Raw genomic sequence first — 20,048 nt, 5'->3', positions numbered from 1 at the left:
TAAGCCACCACCCAACTTCACAGTGCAAAACAGTACTGTAGAATGTCACTTTAGAGACATTTGTAGCAAATTAACTGGTACACTTCTTGACTGTGTGAACGGGAAATGTAACTGTGCAAGAAATATCCGTGGTGGCATTTCAAATCTTGTCGCCATGGGTACGAACGACGTGTTGTCGACGCTGCGGCGAAGCCTGCAATCTCCCGTCATCTTTTCCTCGAACGTGCGCAAACTCATCAAGACCAAAGACCTGACGTCCCTCGATGCCGTGCTCGCGTCGGTCCGTATGGCTAACGACAGCGACTCGCTCCTGCTGCTGTGGCAGTTCCTTCTCGACAATCTCTTCCCCGTGCACCCAGAACGCCGCATGGAAGAATTGTGCTTGCAAAAGTGCCTTGTGGCATTGCTCGATCGTCCAGAAATCGCCACCAACTCGTCTCGTAGAGCAGATGCCCTCACAACTGCCACGCTCCAGCTGGCGGCACGACTGAATGCCCACCCGAACAAGCTCGACGACCTCGAGTCCAGGCGCGGGGACACCCAATTCTGCACACGGTTGTTGGCGTTTGCATACCTTCAGCAGGAGACAGTGCGCCAACAAGTCGTGGCCAAGGTAGCCCAAGTAACCCAACACCGCGACTGGTTCAAGAAACCGATGGCCCCAGCCGGCAGTGCATTCCCACACTGGGTGGCGTCGTTGTTGCCCGTGGCCGTGCAGAGCACCGACGTGACCACGTTCGAGCAAGCGCTGCTGCACTGGTTCACAGTGGAGCCGCCCTTGGACGACAAGCCGCTGCCGTTTCATTCGCACGACGAAGCCGCATTATTTGCGTCGCTGATTGACAGCGGCGAGTTTTTCTTTACGTTTGTCACGAGCTTGATTCAGTCGCGGAAAGTTGAGACCGTCACCAACGACCAGTGGGTTGCCGCCATCCCGCATTACAACACCCTCATCACGGTCGCACTTAGACTTCTCCATGAAGCCGCGTACAAGCGCCAATTCTACGACTTTACCGCTCCGAAACACGCCACCCTCACGCTCAACCGCGCCAACCAGGATGTGGTGCTGGCGCTGAGCGGCCACCTCCTCAAAAACGTCGACCTCGTGCACATTTGTGTGCTGGCGTTGTTCGAGTCGACCAACTTGGCCAACCCAAAGAGCGTCGGCGTGTGTCTGGACCGACTGGCGGCGTGGATGGCGCTGCCCGGCGTGGTGTGGCTGTCGTCGATCAAGACGTCGCCGGCAGAATTCAACTGGACAGTCGCCATCCGACTACTTTTGCATTGCGATCACGCCGAAGTGGTCCTGCGGACGCTCCAATTTCTCTACAAAGTGCTGGGTGTGTTGCCGTGGGAGCTCCGCCACCGCCTCTTGCGCTCGCTAGCCCAACGTCACTTTGCCCTGTTTCTGCACTGGCACTGCGACGTGCGTGTGCTGTACCATCACGTGCTCGTGTACAAGATCTGTCCTCATGTACACCGCGCCGTCTTGGACAGCGCGACGGACGTGCTGTTGTTACGCACAGACATGCCATCGATCGACGACCTTGACGATAGTCATTCCAGTGGTAGCAGAGGCAACCACAGCACCGTCGCCCGAGAAGTCCAAGTGTGGCGGAATTTTGACGGGTTTGTCGCCCTCGTGTGCTTTCAGGAGCGCGCCCGAGCCATGGACGCCAACAAAGCCCACAAGCGAGAGATAGAATTCGCGCAGAACCGCGTGGCCCATCTTGCAAAACTGATGTCCGTCGACGACGCCCTGGCGAGGCTGAGCGTCGAGTCGACGAATTCCGAGCCTCTGGATAAACTTCCGGCCATGTCGTCCATGTTGTCGGTCGCCGACTCCTCCGACGTCGACGTCGTTCGCACGTCGGAACGACTCGCACTCGCCAAGTTGTCGCGCGCCCCGCCCTACTTGCGCCACGTCCCAGACGACGAAGTGCAGCACCTCGAGTCCGTAGTGCGCGCGGCGTGTCCGTCCGACATTAACGTCTTGTACCCCAATGAACTGCAAGTTTATGCACGGGAATCGCTCAAGAGCTATGTCACCGTGCTGCAAGCGTACTATGACTCGTGTGTGGTGGACACCAATGGCGACTTGATGCTGGGGCAGTTGCCGCCGCCACCATCATTAGACTAGCACGCTGCTTGTTCTGTACAATAAGAATGATTACACGATACATTGATAGTTTCTCCCAGCAGCCTCGTTGAGACTATATCACTCCAAGCGGCGACTTCGGCAACAGTTTGTGGTTGGTGAGTTCATGACACAGGTCTGTTTACAGCATCTCTATTATCGAGCACAGGGAAACGTATCGAATTTACCAGTACACACCATAGTGTTTCTGCTCAAAACGATCGAAGTCAGCTCTCAACACCTACTACCATGTTTGCTATCGTGTCATGGAATGTGTAGCCGACGAGGCATAAAGGTACTGCTTGTCCAGAATTGTTTTAAATCGCGTGGTTTACTTCATTCGAACCACGGCGTCCACAACTTGGCCGACGTTGTCAAACACAATCGCGGGGGTCGCTTGATCGTACATGTACGCTGGCGCCGACACGATCTTGTTGACCGTGTCCACGTGGACTTCGTCATGGTCCTTCTCGATGATCTTGGCCCCCCACGACTCGACGGCGCTGGCGGCGTCAGGTCCGGAGGACCACTTGGCACCAGATCGACGCCCCATGGTCAGTTCCGCGCCAGGAAAGAGTTTACCGCCTAAGACGGGCGCAATGCAAATCAATCCAATCGGTTTCTTGGCTGCATGGAATGCCGTCAGCGCGGCGGCGACTTGTGGCTGCACTTGCATGTTCTCGCCTTCAAACGCAAACGAGCTGAGGTTCTTGGCCGCGCCGAAACCGCCCGGCACGACCACAGCATCGAACTGTGCTACGTCCAACAAGTCCAGCTTCTCGACTTTGCCGCGAGCAATGCGCGCTGATTCGACCAGCACGTTGCGTGATTCCGCTGGCATCACGTCGCCCGTGAGATGGTTGATGACGTGATGCTGCAGAATATCCGGTGCGAACACTCGTACGTCGGCATTGGCTTTGCTCAGATGGATCAAGCAGCTCACGGCTTCTTGGATCTCACTTCCATCGTACACACCTGCGCCACTCAAGACGAGCGCCACACGCCGGCTTGGCGGAGCCTCGGCACTTGTTCCCGAAGTCAGCGCATTGGTCACCGCCGGTTTGAAGCGAGACATGGCGTGACGAACGAATGGAACTGCCGCAACGCCAACAGTTAGGACGCCACCCAATACCATAGCACGCTTGATCATGGTGGCTCGGGTTGTTGTGGTTGTTGTGGCACTTCGGGTATCCGGATAACATTCAAAATAGGGTATTTCCCATTATCCGAATTCATAAAAAGTTACCCTAACAGTAAATAATAATCTCGTTGTCTCCTTCTGCCACGTCACGGTATCACACACACACGCTGCGAAGACACGTTTGGGTACAGTTGTAGTAGAGCACTCGTGCCATGGACCCCGTTTCACATGTGCTCCAAGCTTGAAATGGACCTGGAACGAAATGTCAACGTTGGGCCAAGGTAGCTAGCTAGCTGCTTCAACGACAGCATACCTTCGCAAGCCAAACTCGTTGGTTGGACGTCATATCCTACGACAGACAACAAATAAAACTGCGTTCTTCTCAAAGAAGGAGGAGACCTGCAGTGCACGGCGGCATGTTGTCGACACCTGCAGATACGTGGCAGCCGCACGGACCAGTGCAGCTTACGGTTTGCTGGGAGTTGTGTTCGATACAGAATCGCGTTCGCACGCGCCAATGCACGCGCCATCGCGGCAGTTCCACGAGCCGATTGGGTGTGACAAAGTGAAACCCGACGTGGACGTCTACGGGCGCGTCATAGTATCCCGCGGATTGAACCTATCAAGACAAATGACAATTGAACATAGAAGAAGGCAACCTATACATATTCTCGACCTTCTACCTGGATGTCTAACACATTGCCGGGTTGGACAGGCACGACCAAAGTAAATGCGGACATTCCAAGCGGTGCATTTCGAATGCTAGCTGTGCCTTGAGTGGTCAGACAGCAGTCGGAGCACCCCGCGTGCTGCTGGCCGTACAATGCTCCCACCCGACCCATTGCTGGCGCGCATTCCGGACCTCCAATGATCTTGGCCTGCAGAGGGTACACGACTCTGTCGATACGACCCAAGTTCAACGGTGTCGTGTACAGGCCACCTAACAATGGGGCTAGGGTTTCAGCGAGTACGACTGGTGACTCCAGCGGACGAACGAGCAGCTGGGCGACGTTGCCGTCTACAACGACAACGAATTGATTGGGTTCATAGCAATGAATCCTTTCTTCAATAACGTTATATATATATATATATATACCTGCGTTGGCATTTGCGGCACTGTAGCTCACGCCGCCGACCGGAATGGCGTAGACCAAGTTGTTATACACTGTGGTTTGGCTCGTCCCGACGACCAACACGGCCGCACTTTGCCGTGTGACGAGGCCGTAGTCGTGCATTTGATTGTACGAGACAGTGGTACGTCTCGAGTGAAGAAATTGGCGCGGGTGCGTCGGGTCGTCGGGGGTCACAGACTTGGCCACGATAGACACAGCCGTGGCGCCTACTTGCGTGAAATGATTGAGGGCAATGTGGACATACTCGGTTCGCCCGGATACGAATATCGCGTTGCCTCCCAACTATCACAATAATCATCCATTAGTAAGGAGGCTATCGATCAATATGCTCGTGACGTTGGCAGGTACTTTGGAAAATGTACAGTGCTGCACTTGAATAGCCATGGCACTTTCAATGTACATCGCCCCAACTCTAGCAAATCCATCATTAAGGCTATCAAAGTGAGGAATCACGTTCATAGCCACTGTACGAACCGTGTTTGGGTCCATGGATGGCCAGGAAGGGTTTCATCTACATCGTGTGATTTACCTGCTCGATATCAAGCTAATATACATACATAGCTCCATGTCTGTGCGTTGGGTGCCCGTGAAAACAAGGCCATCAAAGGCTAAATTCGCTGCCAACAGCAGTTGCGGCGCCGGATACGCGGCCTCTGTCTCGATGGCCGTGACAATCGTGTCGCGGCCAGGCTCTGAAAAACCGACGTCAACGCCTGGGGTGCCGCGGACTCGGATGAGCTGTTTCAGGCGGGGAAATTCGATCGTCGACTCGCTTGGGATGACACCACGCGGCGGGATCATATACAAGGTCGACGTCGTTGAGTCGTAGTACTATCACGTTAGTTGGTGAATAAAACAGCACCTGCAAGGATGGAACTAGTACCCATTCGCCGGGCGCGTCCAGCTACGTGGTCACATACGATAATGCATAAGAAGATGCTAAAACAACCCAATGTTCGAACCTCTTCAAAGATATTTTCCACCCGAAACCCCGTCACAGTAGGCCACGCCGGGCCATGGAAATACTCGTCGCCGTTTAATTGTCCTGTTGATCGATCACAGTTCAAATACAAGAGGAGGAGGATGTTAATATTGTAGAGTACCGCCGCCAGCATCCAAGTCGATGGTGGTTTGATTCATGGCGTAAATCGCATGGCGAGAATTTCCACCTCCCGACGAAGGCATTCGAACAATGTCGACTTGAGCGAAAGCTAGTTGGGTCCAGTGGGTCGTCTTGGATGATAACGTAGTCGCATTGTAGATCAAAACTCGACCAGTAGACTTTGATTCGTCTACGGGAGCATACTGTGGGGTCCACTGCGTATCGTTGTCCGACTAAGCACACAATGTGAGGTATAGGATGGGATCGATGGGTAATGAAACGGACGAAAACGACGTTGGGGACGCTGGCTGGGGGCAGCCGAAGTCCATTCAGATATAAGTCAGAGGGCGGATCCGCAATCGCGAGCGACGTCAAGTCCAACGCATATATCGTAGTTTGGGGAAGGTGCCAACTAGATGGCGTGTAGGGCGTCCATGCTCCGTTCACAACTGTCTGCATGCCGGAAATCGTCACCTATCATGCCAATGAGCATCTACACTCTGACACCATCGGACAACATTACCCTTTCGCAAGTTGTGCACGACACAGAACACGTTTCAACGCACTCTTCCTCCTTGGTCAGATCCTACCATAACGCGTGAAACATACTAATGCATGTATATATGATCGCCTACTCGGCCAAACAAGAGGTAGAATTCGCTGTACACGGCGTCCGAGTACACGCGCTTGTCGACATTTCGCTGGCATGCAGCCATGCAATCTTGAACACAAGGGGCGGTCGTGGTAGAGTAGCATGTGTGGCCGACATTGACTTTGTCCACACATGTGTCGGTGGACCCTGGCCACGGCACTTTGGGTGGTAGCGTTCTGTTGAGGGGGTTCACACCCAGCTGAATCAGCGGGTCGTCAGGCCCTAGCCATGCATTCGCATCCCCTATGCCATTCCACAAGTACCTACGCCGATGTAAATAGGAGTTGTCGTCGTCGTAGACAAGCAGACCGAAGTGGAGTGGACGCTCCCATGACGTATGGAAATGGCGTGATGGACATATCGGAAGGGTGCAATGGATCACAGTACGGCTTGTACGTGACGGTGCCTGCGGCAGAGAGTCCACTGTCTAGGGGGCCGAACTCCAATGTTGAAGTTAGCACGTGTGTTCCGCCACGCAACACTACATCCACAGGGGCCGAAGCATTGGCGGCAAGTTGTTGGACGAGTAGGGTTCGCACTGCGGCTTGGGCTCGGGGGATGGTCTTGAACGGGCTGGCAAAACTGCCGTCCAAAGAGGCATCGTCTCCGCGAACAGGGTCCACGAAAATAATTTCGCCGGACGCCACAGAAGTTAGCGCCAGAACTATCCCCCGTCGCGCCATTATTATCGCGTGCAGCGTATAAGTTCCGGGGGTTACAAGGGTTTGGTTATGAAACCGAAGTGGAAGGCATAACATGAAAAGTATTTTTGGCGCTGCATTCGTCGCCCTTAGCCTTGCCGAAACGAAATGAACACGTCGCACGACAAGCCGCTGCAATGCTTCTGGAATGCCACAGTGGGCACATGCCACAAAAGTGACTGGAGCTCTTGCGGCTACGACTGGCTCGCAAAAGTTCCCGTGGGTCTAGTGTGGCTCGTATGGTTTTTTGCAGGAACATACGCGCTGAGTCAGTTTGGGACGCTCAAATTCGACACGACGATACATGATCCGCTCGGACAAGGTCTGTGTATTGCATTCACTCTTGGTTCAAACAATGATATTGGCGGCGCAGGAATTGCCATCGCCTTGTCACAGCGAAAATCCACGTCTGTGAGGAGACCGTGGCTGCTGCGATACATCAAATTATGTGCCATCTGGGCCGAGTGGCCGACGTTTACGTTCACCCCGCTCACGATCGCATTCAAAATCTCCAATGAAGAAGGGCTGTTACGGGGCTTGAACCTGAATGTGGATGCTGCGTTGGAGGTATTCGACGACTCTTGTTTGTGATTATGCTATACAAACGAATACGTGTGTAGGTCTTCGGGGTCGTCTTGGTGGCATGCTGTGGCTTGGGCATTGTTGTCCTGCGCAACTGGAAGCGAAACGCGTCCGGTACGGCCTTCCCGCACTCGAAAAAGTGTTAAACCTGAGTTGGATTAGGCGACGCCATTCTCAAGAAAGCGTTGTATCCGATCACGTTTGATCTGTTTTTCATCCCTACGACCACCCTCCTCGCTCGTATCGGCACTTGTCCCGAAGGGTTTGCCCACATTGCCCTTGCCAGCGGCGCCACGTGCGAATGCGTCGATCAATTTGGGGGCTTTTGGGTACATTGCTGTCCATGCAGTAGTAGTAGTAGGGGGCGTTGACATGACATATATATCAATCATTAGGCGATTGGATTTGGCGGATTCGTGTTGCTCTACTGCAGCGCCATGTACTACAAAATGCACATTGAACCCCACGGCACCACGATGGACTTTCGATTTCAAACGAGCTTTCAAATCATGATGGCCATGGCTCGGACAGGTCAGGGGACAATACTTATATACTCGTCTATTCTACCAGTCATCCTGAATGTACCAAAATATCTTCTTGTGGCTAGTCAACCCCATCGTATCCATCCTCGTGGTCCTGCTCAACGTCCACATTTACCCTGCGCGGGCCACCCCCATCGCATGCGCGTTCCTCATCATGGTCACGTACCTGCTGGTGTACTCGTACAAAACGCAGCCGGTAATATCGTGTTTGATATTCTTAGAAGTTGCTTACGACGTTTGTGACGACGACTAGTGCATTGGCAGCGGCCGCATCCCCAACAACATCCGTGTCGTGAGCTTTTCCAGCTCGGTCTACTCGAGCGTGTGTGTGTTTTTGTTTTGCGTCACGGGGACGTCCATCTCGTCGTTGTACTACAGTTTGGTGCCTTTGCCCGTCGTGTGGCTCGTGGCGTGGACCATCAACGACCGCCGTGCCAAGCTGTTTTACATTCCGTACCGCCCAATCGTCGATCTTTTGGTCATGCCTGAAGCGCGGCCGCAACTGGCAGGGGTTATCGCGGCGCTGTATGCGGACCCGATGAAGATTCGCTCGGAAGACTACTTGCTCATTGTCACGCGACTGTACTCGATCGCTCGATCCAGTGACGCGGAGCCGCAAAGCCGCACGCACGCACTTCGAACCCTCTGGTTTCTTCACTGCAAAGTACGGCCATCGTCGTCGTTGTAGTCGAACGAGCGATACGAATCGTCTCATTCTGTACATTGTACGAGTAGAATTTCCGCAAGGCCAAAGGGCAGTTTGGCGAGCCGGAGGACGAAATGCAGGCGCTACCCCCAAAACTCTGGCTCAAGGATCGAGAAAACCCCGACAGAGTCCAGTGGACCAAGGCCGGGATGGCCAAATCCGAACTCCTCTCCAGCAAGCAAACGCAAGTGAAAATTGCGCGCATCGACCACCTCAGTGGTAAGGGGACTGTCGATCCATTATGTGGATTTATAACTAGCGTCGGTTCTAGATGTGTTGCAAGACGATTCAGCAGCATCCGTGGATATGACTCACTTGGCATTGTTGTCCAAAGTATCGGGGCATAGCGGCCGGCTGTCCCGGACCGCAGGCACGACTGCACTCGCCGAGCTGACGACGACCGCCGCCGAGACGCCCCCTAACGTCGCCGCTGCTGCAGTGGCAGATGTAGCTGCAGCAGCTACGACTGATAATGGTACCCCCGATGCTCCTGCAGCGTCGATTCGCCCCCCCAAGTTGCGATCGTTTGCTATGCCCATCTCGGCCAGATCGTCTTCGATGGTCGCGACCACGGTATTTGGAGTGATTCGCATTCGAGAAAAGCAATGGCTGTCCCGAAACGAAGACCCAGTCGACGCGGTGCAGCACTGCGACGAATTGTTTCGGCTTGCAAAGGATGTCATGGTGACGTGCACCGTGGTCGCCGACAAATCGGCCATGTTCGAGGCGGCCATGTACCTCTTGCAACTTTACCAAGCACGGTACCTCCGACTGCACAAAGCCACGTACGTTCGCATCGTGAGCAGCCTCTGCGCCACCGACCACACCAAGATCGCCATCGATGCTGTCCACACGTTGTACAAATTGGTGCTCGACGCAGTGCTGGCCCCCGAGCTGTGGCTACGCACGTCGTCCTCCTTGGACCTTCTCTTGTGCGCGCTGGACCATCCCAGCACCGTGACGGTTGCCAAGTGTGTGATCGTGGCCAAAGCCATCCTCATGGCAGCGGAATCCGAATCCCGGACCAACCTTTTTGCCTTGCTCACGCCGGCGTCCATCGCGCGGCTGCGCTGCGCCTTCTTGGATTACCATGCCAACTACCAGATCAGCACGACCCTCGAAGACATCTGCGCGGGGCTGCATCGCATGGAACTGCAGCGCGGCGCCAAACACCGCGAGGACCTCCAACGACGCGCGGCGGCGTCGTCGCTCATGCGCAATATCGCGCAGTCGATCAAGTCCGGCGCGAAGTCGACAGTGTCAGTGGGCATCGATCGTTCCATGCCGTCAAGGCGCCTCAGCCTTCGCGTGTCCCCAGTGGACCCCCTCGTGACAGCCAATTTGCAGCAAATGCCAGACCGAGTGTTCGGGTCAACGATGTGTGTTCAAGTGCAGGAAATGGACGAGGAGAGTACGCGCGACTTGGTCAACAAGGCAGTCAACGTCCCCACCACATCGGCCCCAACTCGGTCGGTGCATGTCACTGGCGTCGGTTCCGGTGGCAATGTCAAGGGGGGGGCTGCTGGCGGCGTGAAGATTCAGTACTTGTTTGTCCAAGCCGATGTGATCGAGGAGATCCACCGCCGACGAACAGTCCGCACGCAATTTGAGCAAGCATTGATGCGCGCATACCAAATCTACAACGACGGACGGGCTCGCGTACAAGTGGACCGTCCGGCGGACGCGGCAACATCGCCGATTTCAAGGAAGAAACTACCGGCGAGCTTTGGCGAGATCATGGAGTTGTATGCCGTGCCGGGGTGTGCGCTGGAAGGGATGCTGGCATCAGTGGTGCAGCCGCATATGCGACAATTTTTCGAGTCGCAAGTGATGCCGTTCATGATCCTTCGATGACCCCCCCCAAATTAAACGAAAACGACCAAAAACCTCACAATTCACTGGAAATTATTTCTTTGCACGCTTAACATAGTTCGTTGTAACAAACATGGTGGCGCTTAATCCTTCTTGTAATACCCCGGTTCGACAAACGGCATCTTGGCGACTTTGCCCTTTTGGACCTTGTTGCGGACCTTGAAGTGCACTTCCGTTCCGATCTTGAAGTTGCCCTTGGTCACGTACATCATGCCCAACGCTTGCTTCAACGTGGGGCTCAGCGTGCCACTGGTGACCGTGCCGATGCGCTCGCCCTGGGGGTTGAACACTTCGGCACCTTCGCGGGCCGGCGCGCCTTCCACCGTGAACCCCACACGCTTCTTGGTGAACGTTTTGTTGTTCAGTTGGTCCAGGATGATGTCCGCTCCAGGAAACCCGCCCTCTTCGCGACGGCGCTTGCTCATTGTCCACGCCAACGCGCCTTCGATGGGGGTCGTTTCGGGTGAAATGTCGTGGCCGTGCAAGCACAACCCCGCTTCCAACCGCAAACTGTCGCGGGCACCCAAACCCTACCAGATAGTAGCACCATGAGCGATCACTGTCCTTTCGTCCCACTGGATTCACGTGAGCTAGAAGGTACTACTGCATCAAATTGATGCAGTAGCTAGTACACACAGCATCCAGTGTAGAAACAGTTGATAGCAGCGAGTTTAGCAACGCACCGCTTCCAACACGCGTTCGTCGGCAAGCAATTGGCGGGTGAACGATTCCACTTGGGACGAAGGCACCGACACTTCAAAGCCGTCTTCGCCCGTGTAGCCGCAACGGGTGAGGATCACATCGGCACCGAGGAGGTGCGTGAATTGGCCAGTCATAAAGTTGCTGTCGGCCAAGTTGACGGACGCCGGCAGGAGCGCCGACACAATTTCAGCCGCGCCAGGGCCTTGCAACGCGACCAACGACCGGTCGGTGATCTTTTCGAGCTTGACGTCGCCTTGGAACTTGGCCAAATGCGTTTGCATGTGCGCCCAGTCAAGGTCTTGGTTGCCAGCGTTCACGACCACGTACAAATGGTCGTCGTACGCGGTGGTGACGCAGTCGTCGATGATCCCGCCCTTGTCGTTGGTGATCAAACTCAACTTGGCCTCGCCGCTGGTCAACGCCGCAATGTCCCCCACGACGATGGATTCCAAGAAACGCACGCGATCCTTGCCGGTAATCCTATATGGAGAGAAAGAGAGATAGTTACATGAGACACTATGGAATTGGAAGAAGATGTGCGACGGAAGACGTACTTGAGTTGTCCCATGTGGGACACGTCGAAGAGCGACGCCAGGCCCTTGGTACGGGTGTGGTTGTGGCTCTTCAAGATGCCGGCAGGGTACTGTACAGGCATGTAATACCCGGCGAAATCCACCATCTACACCCCATCATGTTAGCGGATCCTTATTGCGAGGAGTGGGGGAGATCGCACCTTGCCGCCCAACTCCTTGTGGAGGTCATACAGAGCAGTCTTCTTGAGCTACATTACACCAGTCAGTCATCGTCATGTAAGACGAGCATGAGGCAGCGGCATGACGTACGCTGGAGAAGCCACGGCGTTGCACTTGTCCGAGCATCACGTCTGTCGATGTAAAATGAGTGGTGAAGTCGAAAAAACCTCCGAGGGAACTTTGCCAAAAAGTAAAAAGGCCGACTTCAACCTGTGGATTCTTATCGTGGTATCCGGATAAAGTCCACCTGGTTCGTTTCAATGCAATTGTTGCATCATACGCGTATCAGCGAAAACTCCCTGACATGGCGTTATTCTTGGCACAATCAAAGGGTCAAACGAACTCAACACATGATACATAACGATATGGACGTTGCGGCCGGCGAATGACGTGAAATTAACGCAGCACACCCTGCCCAAATACTCTCGTTGCGCCGTCACGTGGATGCTACTGTAAAATCGCAAGCATGTCATCCGGATTTACTCACCACCTGGCCAGTCAGATGGCACGTCGAAAATATCCGGATATTAACCTGACAAATTGTCCTTTCTACTGTTTTGATGGCAAGGTTTACCGTTTGATAAAGCCTAATTTTTCATGCGTTTTTTGCTCGAGCTGTTGTAGCATTCGCCCCACACACAAATGGCCTTGGACTTCATCAAGAGGGCAAATTGATCGAGGTTGAATTGCTCCGTGCCTTCGTCGAGGGTCTTGGCCTTCACGGATGTTGCCACGGCCGCGTCCAGGATTTGACCGGGAGTGGCAATCGCATACTCCTGGTACGGATACGCCTTGTCTTCCAGCGCCACGACACGCTTCTCCGACGGAATTTGGTACGTATCCAGCACATGGCCTAGCCACCAACCACAACAACTGTTAATCAGCAATGCACGGGAAGGTTTTGTACCTAGAACGTGCTCGACTTGGGCCTTGGTCAAAGTCGAGCTGCCCGTGAGCTTGGCAGCCAGCGGCAATGCAAACAAACTTTCCAGTCGTTCGTCCACCGACCCTTTTACGGCCAACGAAAACGCGACCAAGAGCAAATCGACGTCGATTTTGCCGTTGATGTTCTTGGGCAAACTCAAGAGCACGCGCTCCAAATGATGCTACACGAGAAATCACTTGATGCACTTGAACATGAGCTGTGGATTGGGTACCGTGTTCTTCATGGCCGTGCCTTGCAACACGCTGCCCAAACACAAGTCGAACTCGGCCACGGTGGCTTCGTTGGAGGGAAAGTATCGCTTCGCTTGCTTCTTCACCGCGTCAAATACCTCTGGGCTATGCCATCAAGGTTGGATACATGTATTTGTCGGGATACATGTATTTGTCGAATCAGAAGGGGCGGCCGTACGTGATGGCATTTTGGGAACGCAACTCGTACGCTTCATACGGAGAAATGGGTGTTTTCTCGGCCAAATCGTTTTGCACTTCGTTGAATTTCTTGTTGTTCACGCTACTGCGGTAAATGTAGCCCCCGATTCCCACCAACCCTGCCAGGAACACGATTTCGGGGTGGCGGCTGAAGAAGCCAGGGCGAGGTGTGGGGGTCTCAGTGGCAGCAGCCTTCACCTCTGCGGCTTTGCTTTCGGTCGCTGTCTCGGCAGCTTTGCCTTCTGCCACTTTAGCTTCCGCAGCTTTTGCATCGGAGGTAAGGCGTCGACTTGTTGCCTGGCGGTGCCGCTGAGTTCGCATGACATGGCGGAATTGTCGGGACAACATGGTGCTTGTTGACTGGAGTGGAGTGCGCAAATCCGGATACAATACCGGATACTCAAAACTGATTGGCCAATCGTGACAGAGACCGTTACAGGAACAATTCAATGTTGCGATCCCTGCGCGAGCCGCCAACGTTGAGCGCGGCCTGGAATGAGGACTACGACCAAAAGGCGGCGGAATGGTTCGAGTTGTTTCTAGACCTCATGATGGTCGCAGTATGTTCGGACATTGCCCGCAAACTCCAAGCCAACTTGGACGGCGGGGGAGTGGCTCATTTTGTGGTGCTGTTTTGCCTCTACTTCAGCACGTGGCAGCTGTACACCCACTACAACTCGCGATTCAATGAGAACAGCCTGTTGCATTACATGCTGCTCTTTGGGCTGCTTTGTGGATTTGGAGGCATGGTTCTCTCCAGTGAACCCGGCTCCGTCTTTGCCCTTGGCCTGCTCATCACCCGACTTGCCATTGCAGGCATGTACATCAACACGTTTTTGCTCATGCCCGCGGCACGCGACTACCTTACCACAGAGATGGCCATGATTGCAGTCGACATCATCGCCTTGGCAGCGTGTTTGGTGCTGCCCGGGTTGGGTCTGACTCCATCGTACCTCGTGCTGCTTGTCGTTGCTGTTTTTGTGCGGCCTATAGTCACTCTCACGCGAAGCACGACCACCGACTCCGCGTTGCGCATTGCCGTCAACATTGATCACTACAGCGAGCGCTGTGGGTGTATGGTGCTGGTTGTGTTGGGCGAAGCAGTCCTCAAGTCCATCCTGAACCTCGAACAAAGTGGCAAGGGGGCCACGACTCAGTTCTACTCGACAATGGTGCTTTCACTGATGGTTATCTTTGCTCTCGCTATCTTTTACTTTGGCACTCAGCCCCCTCGAAGCCTCCATGCCATGCGACGCTCCGTTTGGGCTGGCCTCGCGTACATGTATGTGCATTACGTGCTGCTCGCGGCCTTGTTAGGGTTTGGAGTTGGCGTTACCATCGTGGCAAACGATGTTAAGGAGGACGTGCCGGTCCACGACGGTGCCCACGTGTGGCTGATATTTGGGTCCATTTCGATTTCCATGGCCGGAATTCTCTGCCTTCGACTGCTACACTTTGGAGGCCGAAGTATCAAAGATACCGACCCCACAATCGTCAAGCAGCTCAAAGTCATGTGGTGGAGCTTTACATTTGCATCCCCATTGCTGTCGGTGGTGTGTGCGCTGGTGACGCTTACCGTGTTCCCAAAGCGAGTGGACTCGATCGTGTTGTTAGCGATTGCGTTTGGATCGCTCTCGTTGCAGTTATTTGGGGAAGGCGCGGTGGTTCACCATTTGAGCGTGCATGGACAAGAGCATGTCTGCAGTGGCACCGACGAGTGCGTCCCTGCCACGTCGAACGAACAGAGCTTTTTGTCCCGCGACAGCACGGGGTAATTTGGGATATATGGTGGGTAGTTAAAATAGTACTTCGAAGTATTTTATATGCAAATTGCATTAGTATATATAGCATACAAGTACTATAGTGTTTTCCGATCATCGACCATGGCAATCAACTAGCACAAATCTCAAATGTCATTCCCCCGCCAAAACAGCGCACGGTGATTCACTGGGGAGAGTTCGTATCTACTTAATGCCTAACTTGCGGTTAAGGCTTAAAATGGTCCTAGGGGAGTTAAATATTAAATGTTGGCGTTAACTTAGCATTACAATTCACGGTACGAAGGGGCTGCCGGTTATAAAAATTGGCTGTTGCATAATCGAGTGACTCCGGGATGTATTCGCGACTCGAAGCATAAATAGCATACCTGTATTGTCCATCAACACTTGTTCCGTGATGACGACGAGCTTTACCGCATGTATCACGAATAAATCAACACGATTACGAACGCGCCTTCCAAGATTACGCGACATCCAACCAGTTTCTCAAGTATTCCTTCACACGTCAAAATGTCCAAGGCCACCCCGTCGACAGCACTCTTGAGCACAAAGTAAAGTACGAGACGATTTCTGCCACCACAACTTACTGCAAGTCGCGCAAGAAACTCACGAACGTCGCTCGGCCTGGCTAACCCAGGATCGACTTCCATAGTCCGCCGCCATGGGTCAACGGTATAGCTTGATCATCGAAACCAATGGTGGTGACCTAGAGTCGTCCACAGCGACCAGTGACATCTGGTGGCATTTCCACTTCTCGGCACAACTGAGTAACCAACGACTCAAGATAACCATGATGGTGGATTGTGGTGCGGAGGACATGGCGTATTTTGGCAGACTGAGCGACATTCGTGAGTTTCTTCGGCTGTGGTGGCGGAGGGGATCGGCTTCTACTATACTTCGGTGCATATGAGTGCTATCCGTGGAGTGGTATTGGACGACGGCATATTCTGACGAGTGGAAGAATGCTCGAGAAACCAGTTGGACGTCGCGTAAGTCATGAACTGGTGTTCATGTTCAGCGAAATATTAGTCGTGCGGCAAGAGAGCATAACATCTTGGCATGCTCATGTTTAGGTAGGGCACCGCCAATGACTGGACGGTTGAATGGTTTCGACTGAATGTCGCGAATAAGATTGAAGCACACTTCGACCTATCGGGCTCATGTTTATATTTTGGCACTACGTGACAACGTGGCACTCGCTGACAAACGAGCACGTTCTAACACTCCCGATTCAAAGAGAAGTCGCTATTGTTTCACTACATGTTCCCATTCCTGCTTTTCTGTCGCTTTGGTCGTTGCTCTTCATCCGTACCGCCTGCATAAGTCGTCGAGATATCCTCAGCAATGTCGCGTCCTAGTACGCCTCTGGCTGCTCCCATCGCTGCTCGCATATGGGTCCGCGATCCCGAACACCTCATGAAGGGACACCGTGGTATTTCAACAATTGCATCCGGTTCAAGTGCGGATGTTGTTTGGCTCGATTTCGACATCCATGATGGGGATTGTAGGCATCTGGCTGCTGTATTTCGGCGGTCGTAGTCTCATGTGACCCGTGGAACCTGTCAAGCGCGCCAAGTGTATTTATATAGAGCCATGGGGTTTTCCGGGCCGTTCCATTTCCTCGTTGGGGACCATCGTGATATATATGGTCCCGCGCTCGCCAATGCGTTTGGCCCGTTGTCGCTCATGTTATTAGGTCCAATGACCACCAATGATAGCCCGTGATGGCCCATCATCCACTGACTCAGTACGCATGGATCGTTCCCCAATGCGTGTTTGTTAGAAACTGCACTGGTGGATGAACTTGGCGACCACGGCTCGAGCGAATATCGTCGCGCCCTTCATGACGTTCAAGGCAACAACGATGAATGAACTCCCCGTGGAGTAAGCGGTATAATTGTTCAAGGATGTCAAATAACGTAGCTACGAATTGTATAGTAGTAATACTGTAGACCATGGCTCGTTACACCCACAATGGAGTTGAACTCGAGTCGACACCAACACAATACAGTACTCTTGTGGTCACTACAATGTAAATAGCAAAGCGTTGACGTTAACTTTGCTGGACATCTACGCTAACGTTAACGCTTTTGCGAATGGTTCAACTCAGGCCATCTCTGGTTGTCAAACGAGGGGCCTCCAAGCAAGAGTTTTGAAGTGGAACAACGGTTCGTCATCGCTACAAAGACATCCCTACGCAGCGACTTTGGTCGCAAGATATTCCATGCTGGATTCAGTGAAGTGGGCCGCAAATGGGCTGGAAATGAGAGGTGTCGGTAAACTGGATGGCTGTTCTCATGTAGCCGCCCATAACGTTAGCTGAACTGCACAACGCGTAACTGCCTCGTCTGCGCCGACTATCCGGATACGATCTATTTTTAGCCATGGCGCAGAAAGGGCAGTAATGACGTCATCCGGATACGCCTCCATTTTAATCGCTTGGCAATTTAAAAAAATACCTTGCTGTTTGAGCGTCAGTCAAAAAAACAAAGGTGGCAGGAAGATGGTGCGTTCCTTGCCCCTCCGTAGCGGCTTCTTTGCCGCGCCGTACATTTCAGAGACAGAGGAGGCCGAGCTCTTGACATGGGCTCGAACTTTGGTGACATCCATGACCTCGGCCGATTCGGAATGGACGCATTCGCACGAGAAGCGAGGCGTAACGGTGAGCGAAGACCGCCAAAAGGGCGGGCTGTTCTATAGCATCCGCGGCGTCACGTCCGTGCAATCGACGCTGGACGACGTAATGGACATGATGATTTCGACGTCGACGCACGAATTCCGGTCCATGATGAAGATGTTGCTGAAGGACTTGTCTCTGGACAGCGCCGTGATCTACCAACGCGACCAAAACGATTCCGAGAGCTTGAGCATCAAGTGGTTTGCGCTCAAGAACAAGTCGCCTATGGCGCCGTCGCAGGATTTCTGCATCTTGGAATATGCTGGGGTGTTATCTGCCGACTACATTGGAGGCGACCCGTCCAAGATGGTCGGCGTGTGCTTGTACGAGAGCATCGAGCAAGCCGAGTGCCCGTCGTTATTCGACTCGCACCGACTCGAGCGCGGGTCCATTTCCAAATGCGGCTACCTATTCCGCCCCACAGACGAGATTGGTACGATCGAAGCGCAGTTTATTTGTTCGATCCGCCAACCCCCGGTACGACCCTCACCCCCCGCCACCCCCGTTGTTGCTCATTGTCCATGCACACGTAGGGCGTCCGCACCACGCGGAGGTCGAATCGCGCGTCCTTGCAATGCTGGGCAGAATCCCTCGCTAACATCCAGGAAAGCGTCCACACCCGCCGCATCAGCCGGCTGCTCACGACGCGGGAAAACCCGACGTGGGTGGCCGACCACGAGCGGTCGTGTTGCTACCTGTGCTTGAAGACGTTCACGGGCATCCGCCGCAAGCACCACTGCCGCGCATGTGGCGAAGTCATTTGCAAAAAGTGCTCGCTCAACAACTCGGTCGACTTGCCGTCGATTGGGCTCACGACCATGCGCGTGTGCAAATCGTGCTCGGACGGCAAAATGTCGTTTAGCGGCCTCGTTCCATCGTCCACGTCGTTCATGACGTCGTCGTCTTCCTTTGACGGCACCGGGATCGACGACATTGTGCTCAAGAAAAACCACAGCGACGTACCCCCGCCCCCTTTGCCATACTCGGATCAGCAGGTCGCGCTGGCCGTCCCGTCGTCGTCCGTAGCCGCCACCGCCGCCAATGCGCTGTCGTCGAGGGGAGTAGTCCCCGACTCGGTGGGGTTGTCCTGGCTCAGCCAAATTGCCCAGCGGGACCCGTCCAAGCGCGAAATTGTCGAGCGGCTCATGGCGGGCTTTGGCGAAGCAGGGGGACCGTTCGACGGCTCGGCTACAGCCCCCCTGGACACGTCGAACGCGCCCCCCGAAGATATTTATGACTTGCTGTGCGACTTGGCGTCCCAAGCGCTCGACTGCAAGTTTGCGGTGGTGCACATCCTCGACGGCAACCGCCAATGGTTCAAGTCCAAAGTTACCATCCGCGAGTCAGACATTGGACGTGACTTTAGCTTTTGCGAATATCCCGTTCGGAAGAAGCAAGCGGTAGTCGTTCTCGATACGTGGCGAGACCCCCGGTTTGAAATGAACCCCCTCGTGACCGGGCCCCTCCAGGTCCGATTTCTGGCCGGCGCGCCGCTCTTTGATCTGGACGGACTGTGCGTCGGCGCCGTGTGTGTGCTCGACTCCAAGCCCCGCACGCACCTTGCGCAAGCGCAGGTGGCGCTCATGGAGAAGCTGGCGCATCTTGCGATGGTGTCGATGCAAGAACGCCGTGAAGCGTTGGGCAAGAAACAGCTAGCGTCGAGCTTGGTGGTGCCGCGACAACAACCACATGCCGCCCGACCAAACACTTACGAGGTCGTGGTGGACACGGCCTACACATCCAACTACCCCCGGCGACCATTGCCTGCTTCATCACACGGCGACATGGTGCCATTGCACAGCTACACAGGAACCCCCAGCGGCGCCGGCTCGTCCAGCAGTAGCAGTCACGGCAGCTACGGCAGCATGGTCGTGCCTGCCCCGCACCATGCACTTCGATCGCAAGCGCAGATAGCTGCCCAAGAAGAACAGCGCAAAATGCAGGAGCAAATGATGGAGCTGCTGCACCAGTCCTCCATCACGCAGCAGACACTCAAGTCCTCGGTGAAGCACCAAACGTCTGGCCTTCAGAGCTCTGGCGATTGATAGACTCCATCGAAACATGCTAGTTATCCCACACAATAGAGAACGAACGTTACACAAATACTACGTAGTACTGACGTTTTTAGTATACTAAACTTACTATTGACAGAGTAGTAATACTAATAGTATTACTACTTTGTCAACACTTTGTCAAA

The 20,048-nt window shown here is 54.1% G+C and overlaps 8 protein-coding genes across 8 annotated transcripts; 4 read left to right on the top strand and 4 right to left on the bottom strand.

Moving 5' to 3' along the window:
* Window positions 1–154: 154 nt before the first annotated feature.
* Window positions 155–2,140, top strand: H257_06588 (hypothetical protein; the record flags this gene model as incomplete). The annotated part of the gene is made up of 1 exon (XM_009831865.1): window positions 155–2,140. One exon carries the CDS (start codon window positions 155–157, stop codon window positions 2,138–2,140), a length of 1,986 nt encoding a protein of 661 aa, XP_009830167.1.
* Window positions 2,141–2,277: 137 nt separating this feature from the next.
* On the bottom strand, window positions 2,278–3,313 carry H257_06587 (hypothetical protein). The gene has a single exon (XM_009831864.1). It carries the CDS (start codon window positions 3,285–3,287, stop codon window positions 2,469–2,471), a length of 819 nt encoding a protein of 272 aa, XP_009830166.1. The 5' UTR covers window positions 3,288–3,313; the 3' UTR covers window positions 2,278–2,468.
* A 39-nt stretch (window positions 3,314–3,352) lies between these two features.
* H257_06586 (hypothetical protein) lies at window positions 3,353–6,943 on the bottom strand. The gene is made up of 15 exons (XM_009831863.1): window positions 6,475–6,943; window positions 6,149–6,428; window positions 6,037–6,099; window positions 5,799–5,987; window positions 5,515–5,746; window positions 5,374–5,456; window positions 5,295–5,315; window positions 4,969–5,242; window positions 4,886–4,922; window positions 4,760–4,823; window positions 4,375–4,693; window positions 3,962–4,296; window positions 3,678–3,897; window positions 3,592–3,627; window positions 3,353–3,530 (listed from the first exon to the last, which is right to left on the bottom strand). Exons 1-15 carry the CDS (start codon window positions 6,921–6,923, stop codon window positions 3,433–3,435), a joined length of 2,700 nt encoding a protein of 899 aa, XP_009830165.1. The 5' UTR covers window positions 6,924–6,943; the 3' UTR covers window positions 3,353–3,432.
* Window positions 6,944–6,974: 31 nt separating this feature from the next.
* Window positions 6,975–10,550, top strand: H257_06585 (hypothetical protein; the record flags this gene model as incomplete). The annotated part of the gene is made up of 9 exons (XM_009831862.1): window positions 6,975–7,188; window positions 7,240–7,433; window positions 7,487–7,562; window positions 7,611–7,777; window positions 7,844–7,979; window positions 8,056–8,186; window positions 8,244–8,654; window positions 8,726–8,915; window positions 8,968–10,550. 9 exons carry the CDS (start codon window positions 6,975–6,977, stop codon window positions 10,548–10,550), a joined length of 3,102 nt encoding a protein of 1,033 aa, XP_009830164.1.
* A 22-nt stretch (window positions 10,551–10,572) lies between these two features.
* H257_06584 (glycine cleavage system T protein) lies at window positions 10,573–12,201 on the bottom strand. Its single transcript, XM_009831861.1, has 5 exons — window positions 12,113–12,201; window positions 12,004–12,051; window positions 11,825–11,949; window positions 11,252–11,750; window positions 10,573–11,098 (listed from the first exon to the last, which is right to left on the bottom strand). Exons 1-5 carry the CDS (start codon window positions 12,146–12,148, stop codon window positions 10,652–10,654), a joined length of 1,155 nt encoding a protein of 384 aa, XP_009830163.1. The 5' UTR covers window positions 12,149–12,201; the 3' UTR covers window positions 10,573–10,651.
* A 340-nt stretch (window positions 12,202–12,541) lies between these two features.
* On the bottom strand, window positions 12,542–13,752 carry H257_06583 (hypothetical protein). Its single transcript, XM_009831860.1, has 4 exons — window positions 13,377–13,752; window positions 13,180–13,303; window positions 12,930–13,128; window positions 12,542–12,875 (listed from the first exon to the last, which is right to left on the bottom strand). The coding sequence occupies exons 1-4, from the start codon at window positions 13,742–13,744 to the stop codon at window positions 12,610–12,612; spliced, it is 957 nt and encodes a 318-aa protein (XP_009830162.1). The 5' UTR covers window positions 13,745–13,752; the 3' UTR covers window positions 12,542–12,609.
* Window positions 13,753–13,845: 93 nt separating this feature from the next.
* Window positions 13,846–15,171, top strand: H257_06582 (hypothetical protein; the record flags this gene model as incomplete). The annotated part of the gene is made up of 1 exon (XM_009831859.1): window positions 13,846–15,171. The coding sequence occupies one exon, from the start codon at window positions 13,846–13,848 to the stop codon at window positions 15,169–15,171; it is 1,326 nt and encodes a 441-aa protein (XP_009830161.1).
* A 2,408-nt stretch (window positions 15,172–17,579) lies between these two features.
* Window positions 17,580–19,954, top strand: H257_06581 (hypothetical protein). The gene is made up of 2 exons (XM_009831858.1): window positions 17,580–18,328; window positions 18,385–19,954. The coding sequence occupies exons 1-2, from the start codon at window positions 17,678–17,680 to the stop codon at window positions 19,894–19,896; spliced, it is 2,163 nt and encodes a 720-aa protein (XP_009830160.1). The 5' UTR covers window positions 17,580–17,677; the 3' UTR covers window positions 19,897–19,954.
* Window positions 19,955–20,048: the final 94 nt, after the last annotated feature.

Source organism: Aphanomyces astaci, assembly GCF_000520075.1.
Source record: "Aphanomyces astaci strain APO3 unplaced genomic scaffold supercont1.13, whole genome shotgun sequence".
Lineage (NCBI taxonomy): Eukaryota > Oomycota > Saprolegniomycetes > Saprolegniales > Verrucalvaceae > Aphanomyces > Aphanomyces astaci.
The sequence above is the reverse complement of the archived record's forward strand: the minus strand, read 5'-3'. Positions and strand labels throughout refer to the sequence as shown.